This window comes from Salvelinus fontinalis, chromosome 40 (genome assembly GCF_029448725.1).
Source record: "Salvelinus fontinalis isolate EN_2023a chromosome 40, ASM2944872v1, whole genome shotgun sequence".
In the NCBI taxonomy this organism is placed as follows: domain Eukaryota; kingdom Metazoa; phylum Chordata; class Actinopteri; order Salmoniformes; family Salmonidae; genus Salvelinus; species Salvelinus fontinalis.
This window is the reverse complement of record NC_074704.1, coordinates 11,195,712-11,215,233: the sequence shown is the minus strand read 5'-3', so window position 1 is coordinate 11,215,233 and position 19,522 is coordinate 11,195,712. Positions and strand designations below refer to the sequence as shown.

At 41.4% G+C, this 19,522-nt stretch overlaps 1 protein-coding gene across 1 annotated transcript; it reads right to left on the bottom strand.

The window, feature by feature from the left end:
• Positions 1-14,096: 14,096 nt before the first annotated feature.
• Positions 14,097-18,933, bottom strand: acp5a (acid phosphatase 5a, tartrate resistant). The gene is made up of 8 exons (XM_055906951.1): positions 18,852-18,933; positions 17,936-18,026; positions 17,318-17,517; positions 16,991-17,115; positions 16,381-16,543; positions 15,917-16,099; positions 14,834-14,983; positions 14,097-14,620 (listed from the first exon to the last, which is right to left on the bottom strand). The coding sequence occupies exons 2-8, from the start codon at positions 18,024-18,026 to the stop codon at positions 14,501-14,503; spliced, it is 1,032 nt and encodes a 343-aa protein (XP_055762926.1). The 5' UTR covers positions 18,852-18,933; the 3' UTR covers positions 14,097-14,500.
• Between the last annotated feature and the right edge of the window lie 589 nt (positions 18,934-19,522).

The window sequence follows — 19,522 nt, the reverse complement described above, 5'->3', positions numbered from 1 at the left end:
AAGCCGGACTGAGTATCCCACAGTTTGGGAACCGCTGGTCTAGTGAACTCCACTCCATGGTGAAGGAGGTTTATGTAGATTCCACCAACGGAGAGGAGCAGAGACCAGGCTTTGTGTAATCTAGCTCAGACTACATCGATACGCCCAAGGTCAATATAAAAAAATATACACACTGCTCATAAAAATAAAGGGAACACTAAATAACACATCCTAGATCTGAATGAATGAAATATTCTTATTAAATACTTTTTTCTTTACATAGTTGAATGTGCTGACAACAAAATCACACAAAAATTATCAATGGAAATCAAATTTATCAACCCATGGAGGTCTGGATTTGGAGTCACACTCAAAATTAAAGTGGAAAACCACACTACAGGCTGATCTGACTTTGATGTAATGTCCTTAAAACAAGTCAAAATGAGGCTCAGTAGTGTGTGTGGCCTCCACGTGCCTGTATGACCTCCCTACAACGCCTGGGCATGCTCCTGGTGAGGTGGCGGATGGTCTCCTGAGGGATCTCCTCCCAGACCTTGACTAAAGCATCCGCCAACTCCTGGACAGTCTGGTGCAACGTGGCTTTGGTGGATGGAGCGAGACATGATGTCCCAAATGTGCTCATTTGGATTCAGGTCTGGGGAACGGGCGGGCCAGTCCATAGCATCAATGCCTTCCTCTTGCAGGAACTGCTGACACACTCCAGCCACATGAGGTCTAGCATTGTCTTGCATTAGGAGGAACCCAGGGCCAACCGCACCAGCATATGGTCTCACAAGGGGTCTGAGGATCTCCTCTCGGTACCTAATGGCAGTCAGGCTACCTCTGGCGAGCACATGGAGGGCTGTGCGGCCCCCCAAAGAAATGCCACCCCACACCATGACTGACCCACCGCCAAACCGGTCATGCTGCAGGATGTTGCAGGCAGCAGAACGTTCTCCACGGCGTCTCCAGACTCTCACGTCTGTCACGTGCTCAGTGTGAACCTGCTTTCATCTGTGAAGAGCCCTGTGAATTTGCCAATCTTGGTGTTCTCTGGCAAATGCCCAACGTCCTGCACGGTGTTGGGCTGTAAGCACAACCCCCACCTGTGGACGTCGGGCCCTCATACCACCCTCATGGAGTCTGTTTCTGACCGTTTGAGCAGACACATGCACATTTGTGGCCTGCTGGAGGTCATTTTGCAGGGCTCTGGCAGTGCTCCTCCTGATCCTCCTTGCACAAAGGCGGAGATAGCGGTCCTGCTGCTGGGTTGTTGCCCTCCTACGGCCTCCTCCACGTCTCCTGATGTACTGGCCTGTCTCCTGGTAGCGCCTCCATGCTCTGGACACTACGCTGACAGACACAGCAAACCTTCTTGCCACAGCTCGCATTGATGTGCCATCCTGGATGAGCTGCACTACCTGACCCACTTGTGTGGGTTGTAGACTCCGTCTCATGCTACCACTAGAGTGAAAGCACCGCCAGCATTCAAAGGTGACCAAAACATCAGCCAGGAAGCATAGGAACTGAGAAGTGGTCTGTGGTCACCACCTGCAGAACCACTCCTTTATTGGGGGTGTCTTGCTAATTGCCTTTAATTTCCACCTGTTGTCTATTCCATTTGCACAACAGCATGTGAAATTTATTGTCAATCAGTGTTGCTTCCTAAGTGGACAGTTTGATTTCACAGAAGTGTGATTGACTTGGAGTTACATTGTGTTGTTTAAGTGTTCCCTTTATTTTTTTGAGCAGTGTATAATAATATGAAACACCTACCTGGTACTTATGTTTGTCCTCTGCAGTTGCATACCTGTCTTTGTTTGGTGAAATCCATATTTTTTCAATAAATGTTAATCAAATAACTACTGACTGTTTGCTCATTGCTGCTAAGATGGCAACTCAGCAAAAATGCACATGTGCCAATTGAATCTCAACAAGGAAACAAATCGGTGGTTGTATTTGACATTTATTGAAAAAGTATGTATTTCAGCAAACAAAGAAATACACCCAACTACAGAGGACAAACATATGTACAAGGTAGTCATTTCATATTATATATATTTTTAAAGTATTCACCTTGGGCGAATCAATGTAGTCGGGGATAGATTCCACAAAGCTTGGTTTCTGCTCCACTCCGTTGGTGGAGTCATCAGAAACTTCTTTCACAATGGAGTGGAGTTTAGTCCGCTATCCGTTGTCATGTGTTGCTTATAACTCAGAGGGTGACTTCCAGAGAGTGACGAGGGGATGAATAAACCCATCAACTTCAAGACAGACTCTTGACTTGAATGATGCAATTCATGTTCCACTTATAAAAAATAAAATGCGCATGAAACTCAAATGAACAAATCCCCCCTGTCGTTTTACAAGATATAACCCTTGGAAATATTTCAACATTTAATTTGGGAGGTATTTCATCTTTTACACATGTAAAATATAGAAATCGGACAGTCAAATGCACAAGGCATATAATTAGGCACACCTCTCAATTTTTTGGTGTGAAATTGCGCAAACTCAAAAATAATGTAGTGCCTAACACAGAACCCAAACCGGTTGTGCGCGTGCGCCATCGTGCATAACTGTATTTTGTCCCCCACGCCAAAAGCGATCACAACACGCAGGTTAAAATATCAAAACAAACTCTGAACCAATTATATTAATTTGGGGACAGGTTGAAAAGCATTAAACATTTATGGCAGTTTAGCTAGCTAGCTTGCACTTGCGAGCTAATTTGTCCTTTTTAGCTAGCTTGCTGTTGCTAGCTAATTTGTCCTGGGATATAAACATTGAGTTGTTATTTTACCTGAAATGCACAAGGTCCTCTACTCTGCCAATTAATCCACACAAACGGTCAACCGAATCGTTTCTAGTCATCTCTCCTCCTTCCAGGCTTTTTCTTCTCTTGACTTTATATTGCGATTGGCAACTTTCATAAATTAGGTGCATTACCGCCACTGACTTCGTTCGTCTTTCAGTCACCCACGTGGGTATAACAAATGAGGAGATGGCACGTGGGTACCTGCTTCTATAAGCCAATGAGATGGGAGAGGCAGGACTTGCAGCGCGATCTGCGTCAGAAATAGAACTGACTTCTATTTTAGCCCTTGGCAACGCATACGCTCGTTGGCGCGAGTGAGCAGTGTGGGTGCAATAATTGAATAACATAGATTTCTAAATATATTTTGCAACGCTCGCGCACACGAGCGGTGTAGTCAGCCTGTTATGGGATTCCACCTCGCTATAAGGCCAGTGGCATTGCTGGCCTGGTCAAAGTGGTTATTGGAGGGTCTAATTTAGAGCTAGGCGAAATATGGATAAAAATCCATATCGCAAAAAATTGCCTAAATTGATGCGATTAACGATACATAGAACAATAAGTTTATAACGATGTGCACCACAGTTTCTTTTATCATCCTTTAAACTACTACTACTAGTTTGATGGTTGTAGCCATTGTCCCATTAACAATCACACATACTGTATTAGCAAACATATTTCATTTCAAACTTCACATTTTAGTATATGCTACTTATCATAATAAACGTTATCAGCAAAATAGCTGCGATAAGTTATCGGTATGGTCAGTGTTAATCATTTTTGGTTTATCGTCCCAGCTCTAGTCTAATTAGTCCCTACCGTACTCCCTACATCATTTTCACTCCTTCAGCTTTGAGGGACACTTGTGCATATGGCGGAGGCGCGTGTGAACGCAAATGGAGGGCCGAGGGGCATGGGGAAGGGGGTGATTTGGGATTCAGTCATTACCTTGGTGCAAAGGAAGGAAGCAAATATAGCCAATTTTGACTTTGTAGCTGTGGAATCTAGGGGAAACCTTTTATCATCTGCACACAGGCTTGAAAATCACCCCACCATCTTAAGCACCACCTTCAGTGAATAATAAATGCCCAAAACCCAAAACCAGGAACTACTGCTGCTCGTAATCACAATTCTACGTGAGTCTTGACAGATTCTTGCCGTTTCATCTGTCCACGAGAGATTAGCTGATTGTCAACCGACACTACCTTCTTTTGCATTGACTTCTGTCCTGATCCTCTGGTTTGATCATGGGGGTGTGGATTAGGGGGCGGGACTACCCAAGGTTTCATGTTCTCTCACAGTAATCTGCCAATTCTGTCTCGGTGCGCTATTCTCTCATCGCTGTTACCACAGGGTACTGCCAGAGCGCCTTCAACACCCTGGACAGTGGCCACCGCACGTGCTCTCCGACCTACGCTAGATGAAGCTCTCCTGCTAAGGAACCTCCCCTGCTTGCTCACCTAGGCAACACTGGAACACTTTTTCAAAGGGTTATGCGTGATCACATATCCCAACATAATCAAACATAAAAGAACAGGTGGTTGTAAAGACATGATCAAAGTTGAGGATTTTGGCGGACAGCATTCACTTTACAATTGAATAACTGAAATTCCAAGGTGAGCGTTTTATGTTTTTCCCTCAGCCTATTTGTGTTAAGAGGTGGTACTTGAAATCAGTCTCTAACAATGACTCATTTTCTTTTCATGATCTTGAGTGAATAATATGCCACACATTTGTTTTTGTGTCCATTTGTTGAAATGAATACACAGTCAGTTAATGTACTTCTTATTCTGTGTATTTAAGTCTGCATGCAGCATTGACTCATTGAAAGGCTTGGATAAGTGAATCCTACAACCTCGGGACATTGTGGAGTAACTTTGTGAACGTTGTGAAGGAACTCATCGCAGAAAACATCCTGCATTACAAAGCAGCGGAACACCGCCAACATGGACGTCGTGAAAAGTTTCAACTTAACAGACAAAGCAGGACATTTGATAAAAATCTTTATTAATGATGAGGATATTCTCTATAAGGAATATAAGCCTCCTCCTAGGGACATTATCCAGCTGCCTAAATCCATGCTATATCTGCTGATGGCAGCTGTCGTGGTGGTGGCTGTGGCTTACGCTATCGTCGGTCACCTCATCAAGGACCTGGCCCTGGACATAGCAGGTAGTTGGGGGGGGACTTTAAGGACAAGGGATGTTACTTGAGATTGGGATTAACCTAACGGGTTACCTGCGCTCAGTACTCAGTACTATATAGATCAGAGTTTTAAAGAAAAATATGGAAATATAGCAGATAGTTAATCTCTTGGAGGGAATTTAAGGACATGGAATGTTACTCGAGATTGTGATTAGCTTAATAGGTAACCTGCACATACTGTAATAGTGTTCTAGTTTAAAGTTCCAGTACTATATTGATCACAGTTTTAAGTAGAAAGAACATACTGTATGTAGTGTACACTGGAGTGTATCAATCTATTGATGGATAATTGTACATTTGAGATATGTTTTAGTCTATTAGGTTTCAGACTGTACAGCAGTTGAAAGGTTAGAGGGGGGTTACCTAGGGGATAAGGAATGAGATTCAGACTAACATGTTGACTGCACACATGATTATGTATAACTTCATCAGCATTGTAGAGTGGAGTATTAATAGATCATTGCAATTGCAGATTTTTTTTAGAGAAGATACTTTGGACCCATTGACTTTATGTTAGCAGGTCTCTGTGGAAAACAATTTTGACTTAAAGCAAATGTAATGCTTTTGTGGGAGAATCTACTGTATAGAAGGGATTGTGTAATACCGGCCCCCATTCGTTTCTATCCTACTAATCACCGAAGAGCCGCGGATAGCCTATGCTCCTTGAGGCATGATCGGCCTAAGTAGGTACAAAGTAGGCCGTAAATCACACCATCCACCTCTCTCTATCCACAGACTGCCTGCTGAAGACATGTTGTACCCATTCTGTTTCTATTGTTTAGCAGGCCTCTGAAAGATTTGGATGTGATAATAGCCTACGTTTTATGAACTGGGGAAACCTAGGAGAAAGGAGTCATATCTCTAACCACCATTCATTTCTATGCTACTAATCACACCATTAATCCCCACTTCTCTCGCTCTCTCCACACAGACTGCCTGCTGGGTCCCGTGGAGCCTGACCCCCTGAAGGATGGTAACCTGAAGCCCTGCGGTCCTTCCCACATGCCCCCCATCATGACCAACTCCCACCACAACGCCTTCCACGTCTGGGACACAGACAACGTCATCATCCCCATGACCCCCATCGAGGGGAGCCCTCTGGCCAGCCCGCTGCTGAATGTCATAACCCACATACCCTCCTTCTTCCCACACTCGCTCAGCGTCAACAGCCCTGCGTTGAGCCATTCCCTACCTGGCCGAGAGATTAGAGAGTCGGACGCCTAAGGCCGACCACTGGAGGCAGGTAGCCTAGCGGTATGAGCGAAATGTCGCTAGTAATGGCCAACTCTGGCCATGACCCCAGTCTCCGAGGGTGTCTCAGGGAAAGTGGGATATGCAAAATCACATTTTCCAATTTACACACTTGTACATGTGTGAAATAGGACACATATAAGCACCGACCCACAAGATACGGTGAAATAACCACAAAGAGAGCAAGAGGCCTAGGGACCACCCATGGGATGATGCAATACTTACTTTATCAAAGGTGACCCACCTGCTCTGAAGATGGAGGATTGTTTAGCATGAGTGTCTTGTCTAGAATAATCAGCCGCCATTCAAGGCACGGTGCAATAACACTAATTTTAAAGGTTATTTTGAGGACAGTAGGCTTACAGTCAGAAAGGTACATTTTAATACAGTACTGGTAAACCATATTTAGTTAGCTATTCCATTAGCGGTTATTCTGGTGTTCATCTTAATTTGATTCATATGGCTCATGTCATTTTCAGTACCAAACCTGTAGCATGCTAGCAGATCTCTATGCTGTACCAAACCTGTAGCATGCTAGCAGATCCCCATAGACGTCCAGTCATTGTATTGGCACATAGCATTGGCTTGTGAAACTACCTCTATTTTCCTTCATACTCTTACTGGACACAGAGACATAAAAATGGTATCCACAAGTTCATCTAACTCGGGGGAAGTAGATAAAGGGCCTCATTGCCAAAATCCCGAAGTATCCCTTTAACAGTACCAAACGTCCTTGTTTAGCCTCAACACATCCCATCCCAAAATGTCAGAGGAGCAAAAGAAAGACTTTTTAATGTTTTGGGTACATCATTGTGTATTCAGCCGGGTGAAAAGAAAATCACGGGACATCGTAGGACTGCACACAATCGATTGACGGTTTTATGCCGCTTTTGTAATTTCACCAACTTGGTTGGAGAGTTACAGATATCCGTCAAGCTTAATGTATATGGATGGACCTTTTCTGGAGTTGGCCAAAGTGGACATATTCTTCACATCTTTCCTATCAAGGAAACCCCAGTTGAACAGGCAGGGATACTGCCTCACTTGGCCAGGTTTCCCTTGGCAAAGAGGTCTTCTGACCTCAATGGGACCATCTGGTTAACTAAAGGTGAAACTAAAAGGGAATCTGATTTAAAACCAAAGTTGGTGGGAGCAGTGCAATGACGGAAACGGAGTAATGGAAGCGTTACCTACCATCCCTCTTTAAAGCTTGAGGGGATAGCTTAAGATTGACCGACAGTTGTGTATTAATGGCCAGTTGTGTATTAATGGCGATGGGACAAGGAGAGGGATGCCGGACTTCCCCTGTGAACTTTCCATTGGATTTGTGCCAAGTCACCACACTTCCTTCCTCTCTTTGACACCACCATACTAGTTACTTTTCCTCCTCGAGCATTGAAACACTAAAACTACCAATAAACACAGAAAAACGGACACATTTGCGTGCTTTATAATGAATCTAATGTTGAGTGTTCAGTAGGCCTATATATATGTGGTCTATTATTTCTTTACCAGTATGGGTGTCAAAAGCAAAGGCAGCTGGTGGCATCTTAATTGGGGAGAACGGTCTCATAACTATGGCTTGAACAGAATGAATGGAATGGTATCAACCACATGGTTTCCATGTTTTTGTTACCATTACATCGACTCCATTCCAGCCATTATTATGAGCACTCCTCCCCTCACCAGCCTCCTGTGGTCAAAAGTTATGGTAAAGTGAGTGTGGGATAACATTCAAAACTTAACTAAAAGAGGACTGTGTAAATATATGTTCGTGCGAATATGGTATTAGATTCATTCTGTTTGATAACACCTGATACTAAGGTTATTTCCAGGCTTCAGCAGGATTAGCTTATTTGATTTACTAATTAACTAGTAGGGTTGAATTAATTCAGTTAAGAGGGGTGAGGTTAGGTTAAGGTGAGTCTGTGATTCCCATACAGGTGGCCTGGGAAGAGGTTTGTGATAGGCCTATCTAAACAGTATTTTAAGTGGAAACACTACCTTATTCAAACGAATACTAGAGGGTAAGCACACAGTAGTAGAATTCAAGTACAGTGTAGTATATTTCAATCCTGTTGCTTCCTGTGGCTAGTTATGTTCCATAATTGATGCAGTTTTCCAGAAAGGCATAATGTTACACAACTTAAAACAAACAATTCTTATTTAAGCTGGATGTTACCTGATATTGCATGTAGGATTTGATACTGTTATGCTATTTTATAGCTTTTATCGTCACGCTTGATGCCGACTGCGCTCATCCCATCTGTGCGGGTCTTTCAAGTGCCTGTCTTCCTTTATTGGGAGAGCAGAAGAGGGGGATTAAAGAGAGAAGATTACACACGCAGCTTAGCCCTCTCTAATACAGACTCCTTTTATTACTTTTCAGACAGGGAATTAGAGACTCAGAGAGCAGTTTAATCTGAGGCAGAAGCTCAGAACCTCACAGACAGCTGTTATGGAATGATCTTATCAGGGCAGCAGCTTAGTGTACCAACGGGAAATGAGATGTATTGTCACGTTAGTCTTGATGGATCCATCCACAGTGTTCTCCCATCTCAACCATTGATTGAGATGGTTGAGATTGGCATAGTCTGCCATCCTAACTGAGCTGCCGGAGAGGAAGGTAACTAACTGTTCAGAGATGTGACCATGAGACCAATGGTGATTAAAACAGCTGTTTCCTTCCTCTCTGGCAGTTCAGTTAGGATGGCAGAACGTCACACTATTACTATGGAGACGGAACAGTAGTTCATCTGAGTTAATTTCATCCCCAGCTTTGGAGGACAAAGCTCAACCTCATATAGGGTAAACCTATCAAACTATTAGTGTTACTGTCGGTTGGATTATAAACCTTGACTCAACTGTTTGACCATGACCAGAGGATGTAAACCAACTACTCTGTACACATTTTAATAGGAAACTATATATGAGAGAATGTGTGTAAGTTGACAAGAAATATCAAAGACGACACCTGCAAGACCTCTTGGGGTAGTGAGGTATATCACATTGGCTTGGGCAGTCAGCACATGGCTGAAGCTACCTGCCGTATTAAGAGCAGATCTAGGCCTAATAAAAAGCATAAGCCCAGCAGTGACACTGTTTACACACGTTGGCGTTAGGAGTAGGTATCGCTCCACACCGGTAAAGAGGGCTTAATGCAGGACTAATGAGGACTCTGCAAAGGTCGTTCTGACTCAGACTAACTGGGACACTGCTAGAGTTCCACTTGAATGTTCTAGAACTGATTCTAGAATTTTTATGTAAAGTTTCTAGAATGTCAATGTGCGAGAGACAGTTTTACTGGGTGATTTTTAACCACTCATAAACGTGTTTATACAAGGAAAATGTATGTTTAACTTGGTTATCCAATAAAGATCAGGCCCGGATGTCAGTCCACAGTGGGAGAATAGGCCTGCTAGGTAGAGATACAGTATAACCACTGCGGTAGAGGGCATTTTGGGATAATCCTAAAACGGATTGGAACATGTGACGAGTGGATAACCGATCCCTGCACTTTGGGACATTGTAGTGACTGGTAGGTTTGGCCAAACTGGAGGATTCCCATTTTTCTACACCTGTGATGGTGCATGCAAAGTCGTGCTGTGATTTAACTATTGTAGGGAGACAGCCAAATTATACAAAAAGCATAGCTGGTTTGGGGGAACATTGTGTGTAGACAATTGATTTTTGACATCCTCAGCTATATGGGTAATGAAATGTCTTCATAAAGTTGCAGTTAACATAATGCTGGAAGAGATACAAAGTTTCATGGCGTTGCAATAAACATGCTACAGTATCTAATGTAAACATGCTACAGTATCTAATAATGTAAACATGTTACAGTGTCTAATAATGTAAACATGTTACAGTATCTAATAATGTAAACATGTTACAGTATCTAATAATGTAAACATTCTACAATATCTAACAATGTAAACATGTTACAGTATCTAATAATGTAAACATGTTACAGTATCTAATAATGTAAACATGTTACAGTATCTAATAATGTAAACATTCTACAATATCTAACAATGTAAACATGTTACAGTATCTAATAATGTAAACATGTTACAGTATCTAATAATGTAAACATGTTACAGTATCTAATAATGTAAACATTCTACAATATCTAACAATGTAAACATGTTACAGTATCTAATAATGTAAACATGTTACAGTATCTAATAATGTAAACATTCTACAATATCTAACAATGTAAACATGTTACAGTATCTAATAATGTAAACATGTTACAGTATCTAATAATGTAAACATGTTACAGTATCTAATAATGTAAACATGTTACAGTATCTAATAATGTAAACATTCTACAATATCTAACAATGTAAACATGTTACAGTATCTAATAATGTAAACATTCTACAATATCTAACAATGTAAACATGTTACAGTACCTAATGTAAACATGCTACAGTGTCTAACAATGTAAACATGTTACAGTACCTAATGTAAACATGCTACAGTATCTAATAATGTAAACATGTTACAGTACCTAATGTAAACATGCTTCAATATCTAATGTAAACATGTTACAGTACCTAATGTAAACATGCTACAGTGTCTAACAATGTAAACATGTTACAATGTCTAACAATGTAAACATGTTACAGTACCTAATGTAAACATGCTACAGTATCTAATAATGTAAACATGTTACAATGTCTAATGTAAACATGTTACAGTACCTAATGTAAACATGCTACAGTGTCTAACAATGTAAACATGCTTCAATATCTAATGTAAACATGTTACAGTACCTAATGTAAACATGCTACAGTGTCTAACAATGTAAACATGTTACAATGTCTAACAATGTAAACATGTTACAGTACCTAATGTAAACATGCTACAGTATCTAATAATGTAAACATGTTACAATGTCTAATGTAAACATGTTACAGTACCTAATGTAAACATGCTACAGTGTCTAACAATGTAAACATGCTTCAATATCTAATGTAAACATGTTACAGTACCTAATGTAAACATGCTACAGTGTCTAACAATGTAAACATGTTACAATGTCTAACAATGTAAACATGTTACAGTACCTAATGTAAACATGCTACAGTACCTAACAATGTAAACATGCTACAGTACCTAATAATGTAAACATGTTACAGTACCTAATAATGTAAACATGTTACAGTACCTAATAATGTAAACATGCTACAGTACCTAATAATGTAAACATTCTACAGTACCTAATAATGTAAACATTCTACAGTACCTAATAATGTAAACATTCTACAGTACCTAATAATGTAAACATTCTACAGTACCTAATAATGTAAACATGTTACAGTACCTAATAATGTAAACATGTTACAGTACCTAATAATGTAAACATGTTACAGTACCTAACAATGTAAACATGTTACAGTACCTAACAATGTAAACATGTTACAGTACCTAATGTAAACATGCTACAGTACCTAACAATGTAAACATGCTACAGTACCTAATAATGTAAACATGCTACAGTACCTAATAATGTAAACATTCTACAGTACCTAATAATGTAAACATTCTACAGTACCTAATAATGTAAACATTCTACAGTACCTAATAATGTAAACATTCTACAGTACCTAATAATGTAAACATGTTACAGTACCTAATAATGTAAACATGTTACAGTACCTAATAATGTAAACATGTTACAGTACCTAATAATGTAAACATGTTACAGTACCTAATGTAAACATGTTACAGTACCTAACAATGTAAACATGCTACAGTACCTAGTAATGTAAACATTCTACAGTACCCAATAATGTAAACATTCTACAGTACCTAATAATGTAAACATTCTACAGTACCTAATAATGTAAACATTCTACAGTACCTAATAATGTAAACATGCTACAGTACCTAATCATGTAAACATGCTACAGTGTCTAACAATGTAAACATTCTACAGTACCTAATAATGTAAACATGCTACAGTGTCTAACAATGTAAACATTCTACAGTACCTAATCATGCTACAGTACCTAATGTAAACATGCTACAGTACCTAATCATGTAAACGTGCTACAGTGTCTAATGTAAACATTCTACAGTACCTAATAATGTAAACATGCTACAGTGTCTAATAGTGTAAACGTGCTACAGTACCTAATAATGTAAACATGCTACAGTGTCAATATAATATAACAATATAAGGGGCGGCAGGTAGCCTAGTGATTAGAGGTTTGTACTAGTAACCGAAAGGTTGCAAGATCGAATCCCCGAGCTGACAAGGTAAACATCTGTCGTTCTGCCCCTGAACAGGCAGTTAACCCACTGTTCCTAGGCCGTCATTGAAATTAATAATTTGTTCTTAACTGACTTGCCAAGTTAAAATAGAGGTACAAAAAACATGCTACAGTATGTAAGTGTTTAACAAGGGCTACAAAGTCAGGTACAAATATATGTAATTATATCTGTTCATTAATTACATTAACAGTTCAGACATCCCGATATAGTTTCAGGTTAGTTCAAACAGAACGTTGTAATCAACCCTACCCATGACCCTGAAAGGGGAATATCACTCAACTCTTGTTTGGTATTTAAACTTGACTGCTGACATGCAAAACATTTTGGGACTGAATCAACAGTGGACTAATGAAAAAAAATACCAAAGTATCATTTTGGAGTGGAATTCCACTTTAAGGTTTTGACCCCATGCTAAGAGGACCTGGTTCCATGGTGTGACTGACTCAGGCATCTGGCTACATGACCTGTTCTCAGTAAGTCTCTGGCCCTATCCCGTTCTATCCCTGTCCTGCTCTCAGGTCAACTAAGCTCAGCTCCCTACTGTACCTGCCAATGCCGTGACGATTGCAACCGGATGATCCGGGCCTGCCTGGCTACTACACAAATGGCTTATATTTCAACTTTAACCATTTTTATTTTCTAGTGTACTTCATGATTTGAATGCATACATTGGTAAATAAAAAATGGATTGTGCAATGTGGCCATGGATAAGATGTTGGCATGGTATTGTAGGCTACCTCACACAACCTGCATTGACATCAACCTAGGACAATACTGGTACGGTGTGTTTGGGTTCAATCCTATTGGTGGGTCTTGACAGTGCCAACACCATTCAGCCCTGATCCCTATTGGTCGTCTATTGGCAGCAGACCAAGAGGCTCTCTTCACCAATGGACGTAAGTGCATGGTCAGCAGCACAACCAGAGACAGCCTACTCCCTCATTTTATCTGGTTCATATGCAGTCAATGAATAAAAGCAGACCAGACCCAGACGCTAATGCATTGGTGCCTACAGTATGGGAGCGCCACCCCTTAAGCGGACAGTAACTTACCATTTTAAGACAGCGGGACATAATTTACCCACCATCTTTAAAAAGAGCATGTTCAGCAGCACTCACCCTAACTTCAACACAACCACCTCTGCTCCCTACAGCCAGTGGGTTCAGGGGGTCATGGAGAGACGGGCATGTATTTTATATCTAAATAGAGCAAATGTTGTTTGAAAAGAAGTGGAGCAGACGTCAAGCTGTCCAACTATCTAAGACCAATTGGATCATGACGTTTGGACTTACGTGAACACCCTTCAGTTGAGTTATTACAGTCATCAACCCTTGTCAGAGCCTGGCCTGAGTCAATTAATTTAGGACACTGGAATACGCTTCGTCACTGTTTCTTAACTAGCGGTGCAGTGAAATAGCCTAATCACCAGAGGGCAGCATGTACAAGGATAAATAGATGACTTGGTCCATCAACGTCAATGTAATGGGCTAATGCTGAGGCCCAATATAGCAAGCCCTGAAAGATTGGCATCAATATGTACAAACTACAGGAAAACAAATCCAAAAGGTTATTTATTCTTTAAAACGAACACACAAAAATCTTATATTTAAAAAACATTTTTTTAACATCCTTTCATAAATTTTTTAAAATACATTATTCTCCTTTATGCTACATTCAGGCAAACTCATAATTCCAAGGTTGTTTTCTAAAAACTCATCCACCAAACATGAGCTATAATAACTGCCAGTCTGTATCCACACCTCAGCCATCCAACCTATTGTACATGGTCAATATCTAGCCCTTACGAAGGACTACATTTGAGTAAATTGTACTTTGACAGAATTGAACTGCTAAAGTAGAAGTATTGTAAAATAAATCAATGTAGTCCTTAATTTAAGGGCTAGGTCATATATACAGACACGTCAATTGTGACCGTTTACGTCGTCATCTCTTCCACTAGGGCTAATCCTTGTCGTCGCTGCCATTTTGGTCATCGTCGATGTCCCTGCGTGGCAAGACAGTGCGGTACAGAGACGTCCCTTTAGCCTGGATGAAGGTGAGGGTCATCTTGTCCTTGGTTACCTTCAATACAAGACAACTTTATTGATCCCCTCAGGGAACGGCAAATGTACGTCACCCTATTCCCCATGTAGTGCACTATTGACCAGAGACTATTGAGAATAGTCTGCCATGTGACACATCCAAAGTCTGTCTACAAGTATCAAAAACACAAACCGTATACAGATAAGACAATTCAATAAAACACTAGAATGGACAATTCTATTTATGACTGACCTCTCCGTGGACAAAGCCTCCCAGGGTAGAAGCCTGGCCTGTAAAAAATTTGAGGGTGTCTTTGGGGACATGGTGCCAGTGACGCCTGTCTGGGTCCAGGAAGTTACCGGCACCGCTTACTACATAGCCCACACCAGACTCCTTCAGGTACTGAGGAGAGAATAGGGAGAGGGGGAAATCAGTCAGGGTCATGTTTGGCAGAGCTCAAACATTTAAAAACAGCCACTACCTGAAAAGATATAATTGTGTTGAATATTTTTCTACAGTTAGCCATTCCAAACGATACCACGATGCAACTTAAAAACCTCTTAAGGATCCACCCTTTTTTTTTTTTCACCTAAAATGACATACCCAAATCTAACCTTCTGTAGCGCAGGCCCTGAAGCAAGGATATGCATATTCTAGGTACCATTTGAAAGGAAACACTGAAGATTGTGAAAGGAATCTAGGAGAATATAACACAATAGACCTGGTAAAAGATAGTACAAAGGAGGAGAAAACTTCTGTATTTTTTTGTACCTTCATCTTTGAAATGCAGAAGGCCATAATGTATTTTTCCAGCCCAGGTGCAATTTAGATTTATCATTAGATGGCAGCAGTGTATGTGCAAAGTCTTAGACTGATCCAATGAACCATTGCATTTCTGTTCAGAGTTTTGTATCAAGACTGTCCAAATGTGCCTAATATTTCTATTAATAACTTCATGTTCAAAATTGTGCACGGTATTCTTTCACTGTAATAGCTACTGTAAATTGGACAGTGCAGTTAGATTAACAGAAATGTAAGCTTTCTGCCCATTTCAGATATGTCTATGTCCTGGGAAATGTTCTTGTTACATACAACCTCTTGCCAATCGCATTAGCCTACGTTAGCTCAACCGTCCCGTGGAATGGTCACCGATCCCGAAGGAGTTTTAACATTATCCATCAATAAATCGAGAATGCTAAAGTGACATGCTAAAGTAAACAATCTTCCATATGGCCTTCCTTGAACAGCAACCCTCTAGTTGATAGAATAGTTGGTTACACCACTAGTGGTTTAGGAGAAGACTATGCAAAATTAAGTTTCAAAACCTCCACAAACCTGCAGGTTGTGGTCGTGACCACAGAAGTATGCAGTGGCCTTGTGTTTGACCAGAAGGGGGCGTAGTCTCTTCAGGAGGCACTCTGTGGGGCCGTGCTCGGACACTGACCACACCGGGTAATGACCAGCCACAAGCAGGAAGTCAGCCTTGGACTGTGCCATCCTCTGTTGCAGCCAGGTCAGCTGGTAGGTGGATACAGTAAATTAAGACTTAGTTATTGATAATTTCCTCTATTACATTATTTTTTGAATTTGATGGAGAATTTGTCAGCAGTTGCAATTAATTAACCATAAGGACAAGAGAAGAATAACAAAAGTGTAAAAAGTACATCCAGTTGCAGCAACGGTCAGGTTGACAGGGTCGGTGGAACAAAGAAAGTCAATAGAATCTCAAATCTTAAAGTGACTTTAAAAGTTCAAGCCAAAAACATTTTATTTAACAAAGCCCAGAATAATCTGTGTACCTGTCGGTTGGCCTCAATGGTGCTCAGGGGTCCGCGGGGCTTCTCATCAACGTAGTCGTCAGAGTTACCACACAGCATCACTGTATCCAGCATCATGATGCTCAGAGTGCGCTTGGTGTTGGGGATACGGAAGTTCAGCTCGTAGTAGTAGTGAGGGAACCGCCTGAGGGAGGATTGAGGCTCAATGAATGAAGACTGATCAATCAAGGTAGAGATAGAAACAGCTCAGTGAAACGGTCTGCATCCCAAATGGCACGCTAATCCCAACAGTGTACACTATTTTAGACATTTGGGATGCAGACTAGGGTTATGCCGTGAAAAGTGATTCTGCTGCATAATACAACATTCATGATCAACAGAGATGCGAAGAAAAGGTTTTATGCTGTCAAAGACTTGCATAAGTTCTAAGCAAAGACAGTGGATAAATGAAGATGTCCCACTCAGGCCGTTTACCATTGGAAAAAAAGGGTCACAGCTCCGTTCTGCTGAAGGAGTGGCTGTCCCATAGGCACCAATGCATTATCAGCGGGGTCTTGTCTGCTTAGTTCATGAACCAGAAAAGAGGAGTGAGTGAGATGTCTCGCCTCTGGTCTAAGTGTCCGTTTCTTACCATCTGTCAGACTTGCGGCTGTAGTCGATCTGAGCCTTGACGTTGCCCTTATGGTCGTGGTTTCCAGCCAGGATGTACCAGGGAATGTTGAGAGAGTCAGCCGTGTACACGCGCTCAAAGGTATCCTGAGAGGGCAGAGGTCATTTTAGACAGATTGATAAACAAGCGCATTCCCATTCTGTTTGCAAACCATACACCTTTCAAATTCCTTAAGACGTAACAGACACCGCAACTAACCATTAGGATCAGAAAAACATTCACAGCAAAGAAAGTAAAGATATTTGATCCATTTTGCCATAGCTGGAGTTACTCTGCTTAACAACTGACCTGGAATCTTGGAGAATCTGCACTGTTCACTCCAGAGTAGTAGAAGTTATCACCCAGGGCCAGAACAAAGTCTGCGCCCATCTGCTCTGCTATCTTGCCCATCTCCAAGGCCGTAGCCTTCTCCACCCGTGTGATGTAGGGAGGGTAGGGCACCCCGCCCCAGTCCCCCAGAGCCAGGAACCGGATGGACGTTTGGTTCTCTGGGGGAGAAACATCCACCATACATGTAGTATTATAGCCATTTAACAGACACTTTTAACCAAAGAAATATACAGTTCAAGTGTATGAGGCCCATGCAGGAATCAAACCCGTTACATCCTCCAACAAACACATAGCATCTCAGGACAAGTTAGTGTATATAGACAACTTACTATAACAGATTGATTTGTAGCCAAATGGGATGTGTCAGTGTAAGTATAACTGAAAAGCAGTGGGCTGGTGGGAGGTGCTATAGGAGGATAGGCTCAGTGTAATGTCTGGAATGGAATCAATGGAACAGAGTCAAACATGGGTTTTCCATATGTTTGATACCATTCCATTTATTCCATTCCAGCCATTACATGAGACGGTCTTCTTATAGCACCTCCCACCAGCCACCACTGTTGAAAATTTACATACTGCTGCTTTGCTCCAGGTCCTGGAAGACAGTGGGAAAGCAGTGGACCACAGTGAGGGCAGTCAGCAGGAGGGTGAACAGGGGAAGGGCCATCTGAAGGACAAAAACAATTCATGATAACTTGCTTGTCCAATGTTAGGACTATAGAAGAACTGAAAATACTCTGATATGGCACTACAGATTGTAGCATTCTCCCTGACAAAGCACAAACTACAGATTGAAACTAAAACATGCAAACACTGCCAACTCAGCACAAGCAATAACCTCACATTGCACCAACTAAGCAAGAAAACTACCACAAGTAACCAAGGCTCTCGCATCATGTGTTGACAGACTCAATTCTCTATCTTCCCCAGAGCAAGCACCCCTTCTTGCAAGTCCAAAATGGCTGCTTGTTGATTGTTAAGTGAGTTGACCAGTCCATGATGTTGGACTCGCTGTTGCCAGTCAGAGTTCTAGTACCACTGTGGCAGGGAAGATAGTAATACAGCTTGTCAGAGTTGACCATTCATAGCAGGTTAGGTTAATGTTAGGGTTAGCTAAAATGTTAACAAGTTCAACTTTTGAATTCAATTTGACATAAGCTGTATCCTGTCGAACCATGACCCAGGGAAGGGTCATGACTCGTGATCTCATCTCTCTCATGCCCGTTGTATTAGAAGTATCAAATAATGAATCTAGCATAAGTTTTGTACCTAACAAACTATTTCAAATAACCTACATCTCACCTACAGAACTACTTCTCCAAACCCCAGATACAGAGCAATCAACTTTACATTAAGTAAAAACAGAAAAGGCAGATCTATTTAGCAAAAAACTAATAGCCAGCCATATTCCGTATGAAAAAATCCTTAAAGTTCTGTTTCTCCTACACTGAAACCCTACAGGTTGATAAGAATGTTATGTAAATACACTCACTGTGATGTTGGCGAGGTGTCCTGAGTGTCCTACTGCAGCCGGGTCAACAATGTCTGTTTATTCAGTCTCCACTTCTCTTTTATCAGATCCTGATTGAACCAAGGTAACCCCCCCAGCCACACCCAACCCCACCCCCAGCCACACCCAATCCCACCCCCAGCCACACCCAACCCCACCCCCAGCCACAACCCCAGGCCAGTCTGTGATCAAGCCCAGACTACGACCATGCCACTGGAGCATGACAGTTGCTCACACTCTTCACCCCGAGTCAGTCTTGGGACCAGAGGAGTGCTGGCATGTGACTGACATTGGTTATAAAAGCTAATGGTCAGACTCCACATTTTCCACCTCAGTGTTTCTTCTTTTCTGTCTCTCAAACTTTTTCTTCTCTCTGTTTGCTCTCTCCTTATCTTCTGTTCACCAGTATCTTGAAGGCTTGATGGATTGCTTTTGAGCAAGGGGTCTTATTCCTTTTCTTGGAATGCACCCCCCATATGTTTGCAAAAAATAAGTAGTGTGCTTATAAATCACAGCTAGTTTCACTTCACTGTTTACTACTATACATTTACCTCTATGACCCCACCAGGCCCCACCTAGCAGCATTGTGTGACCTTGCCATATTCACTCATCTGTCAATGTATGGGCAGATTCTGAGAAACATGACCTGAGAG

What these genes read in the sequence shown, in the direction of transcription:
- acp5a (XM_055906951.1), bottom strand. Translation starts at nt 18,026, where the DNA reads ATGGCCCTTCCCCTGTTCACCCTCCTGCTGACTGCCCTCACTGTGGTC. An exon ending in AGCCGCAAGTCTGACAGATG is followed by an intron (nt 16,544 to 16,990) that starts GTAAGAAACGGA and finishes ATCCTCCCTCAG; the next exon opens with GCGGTTCCCTCACTACTACT. An exon ending in GAGGCTTTGTCCACGGAGAG is followed by an intron (nt 14,621 to 14,833) that starts GTCAGTCATAAA and finishes CTTGTATTGAAG; the next exon opens with GTAACCAAGGACAAGATGAC.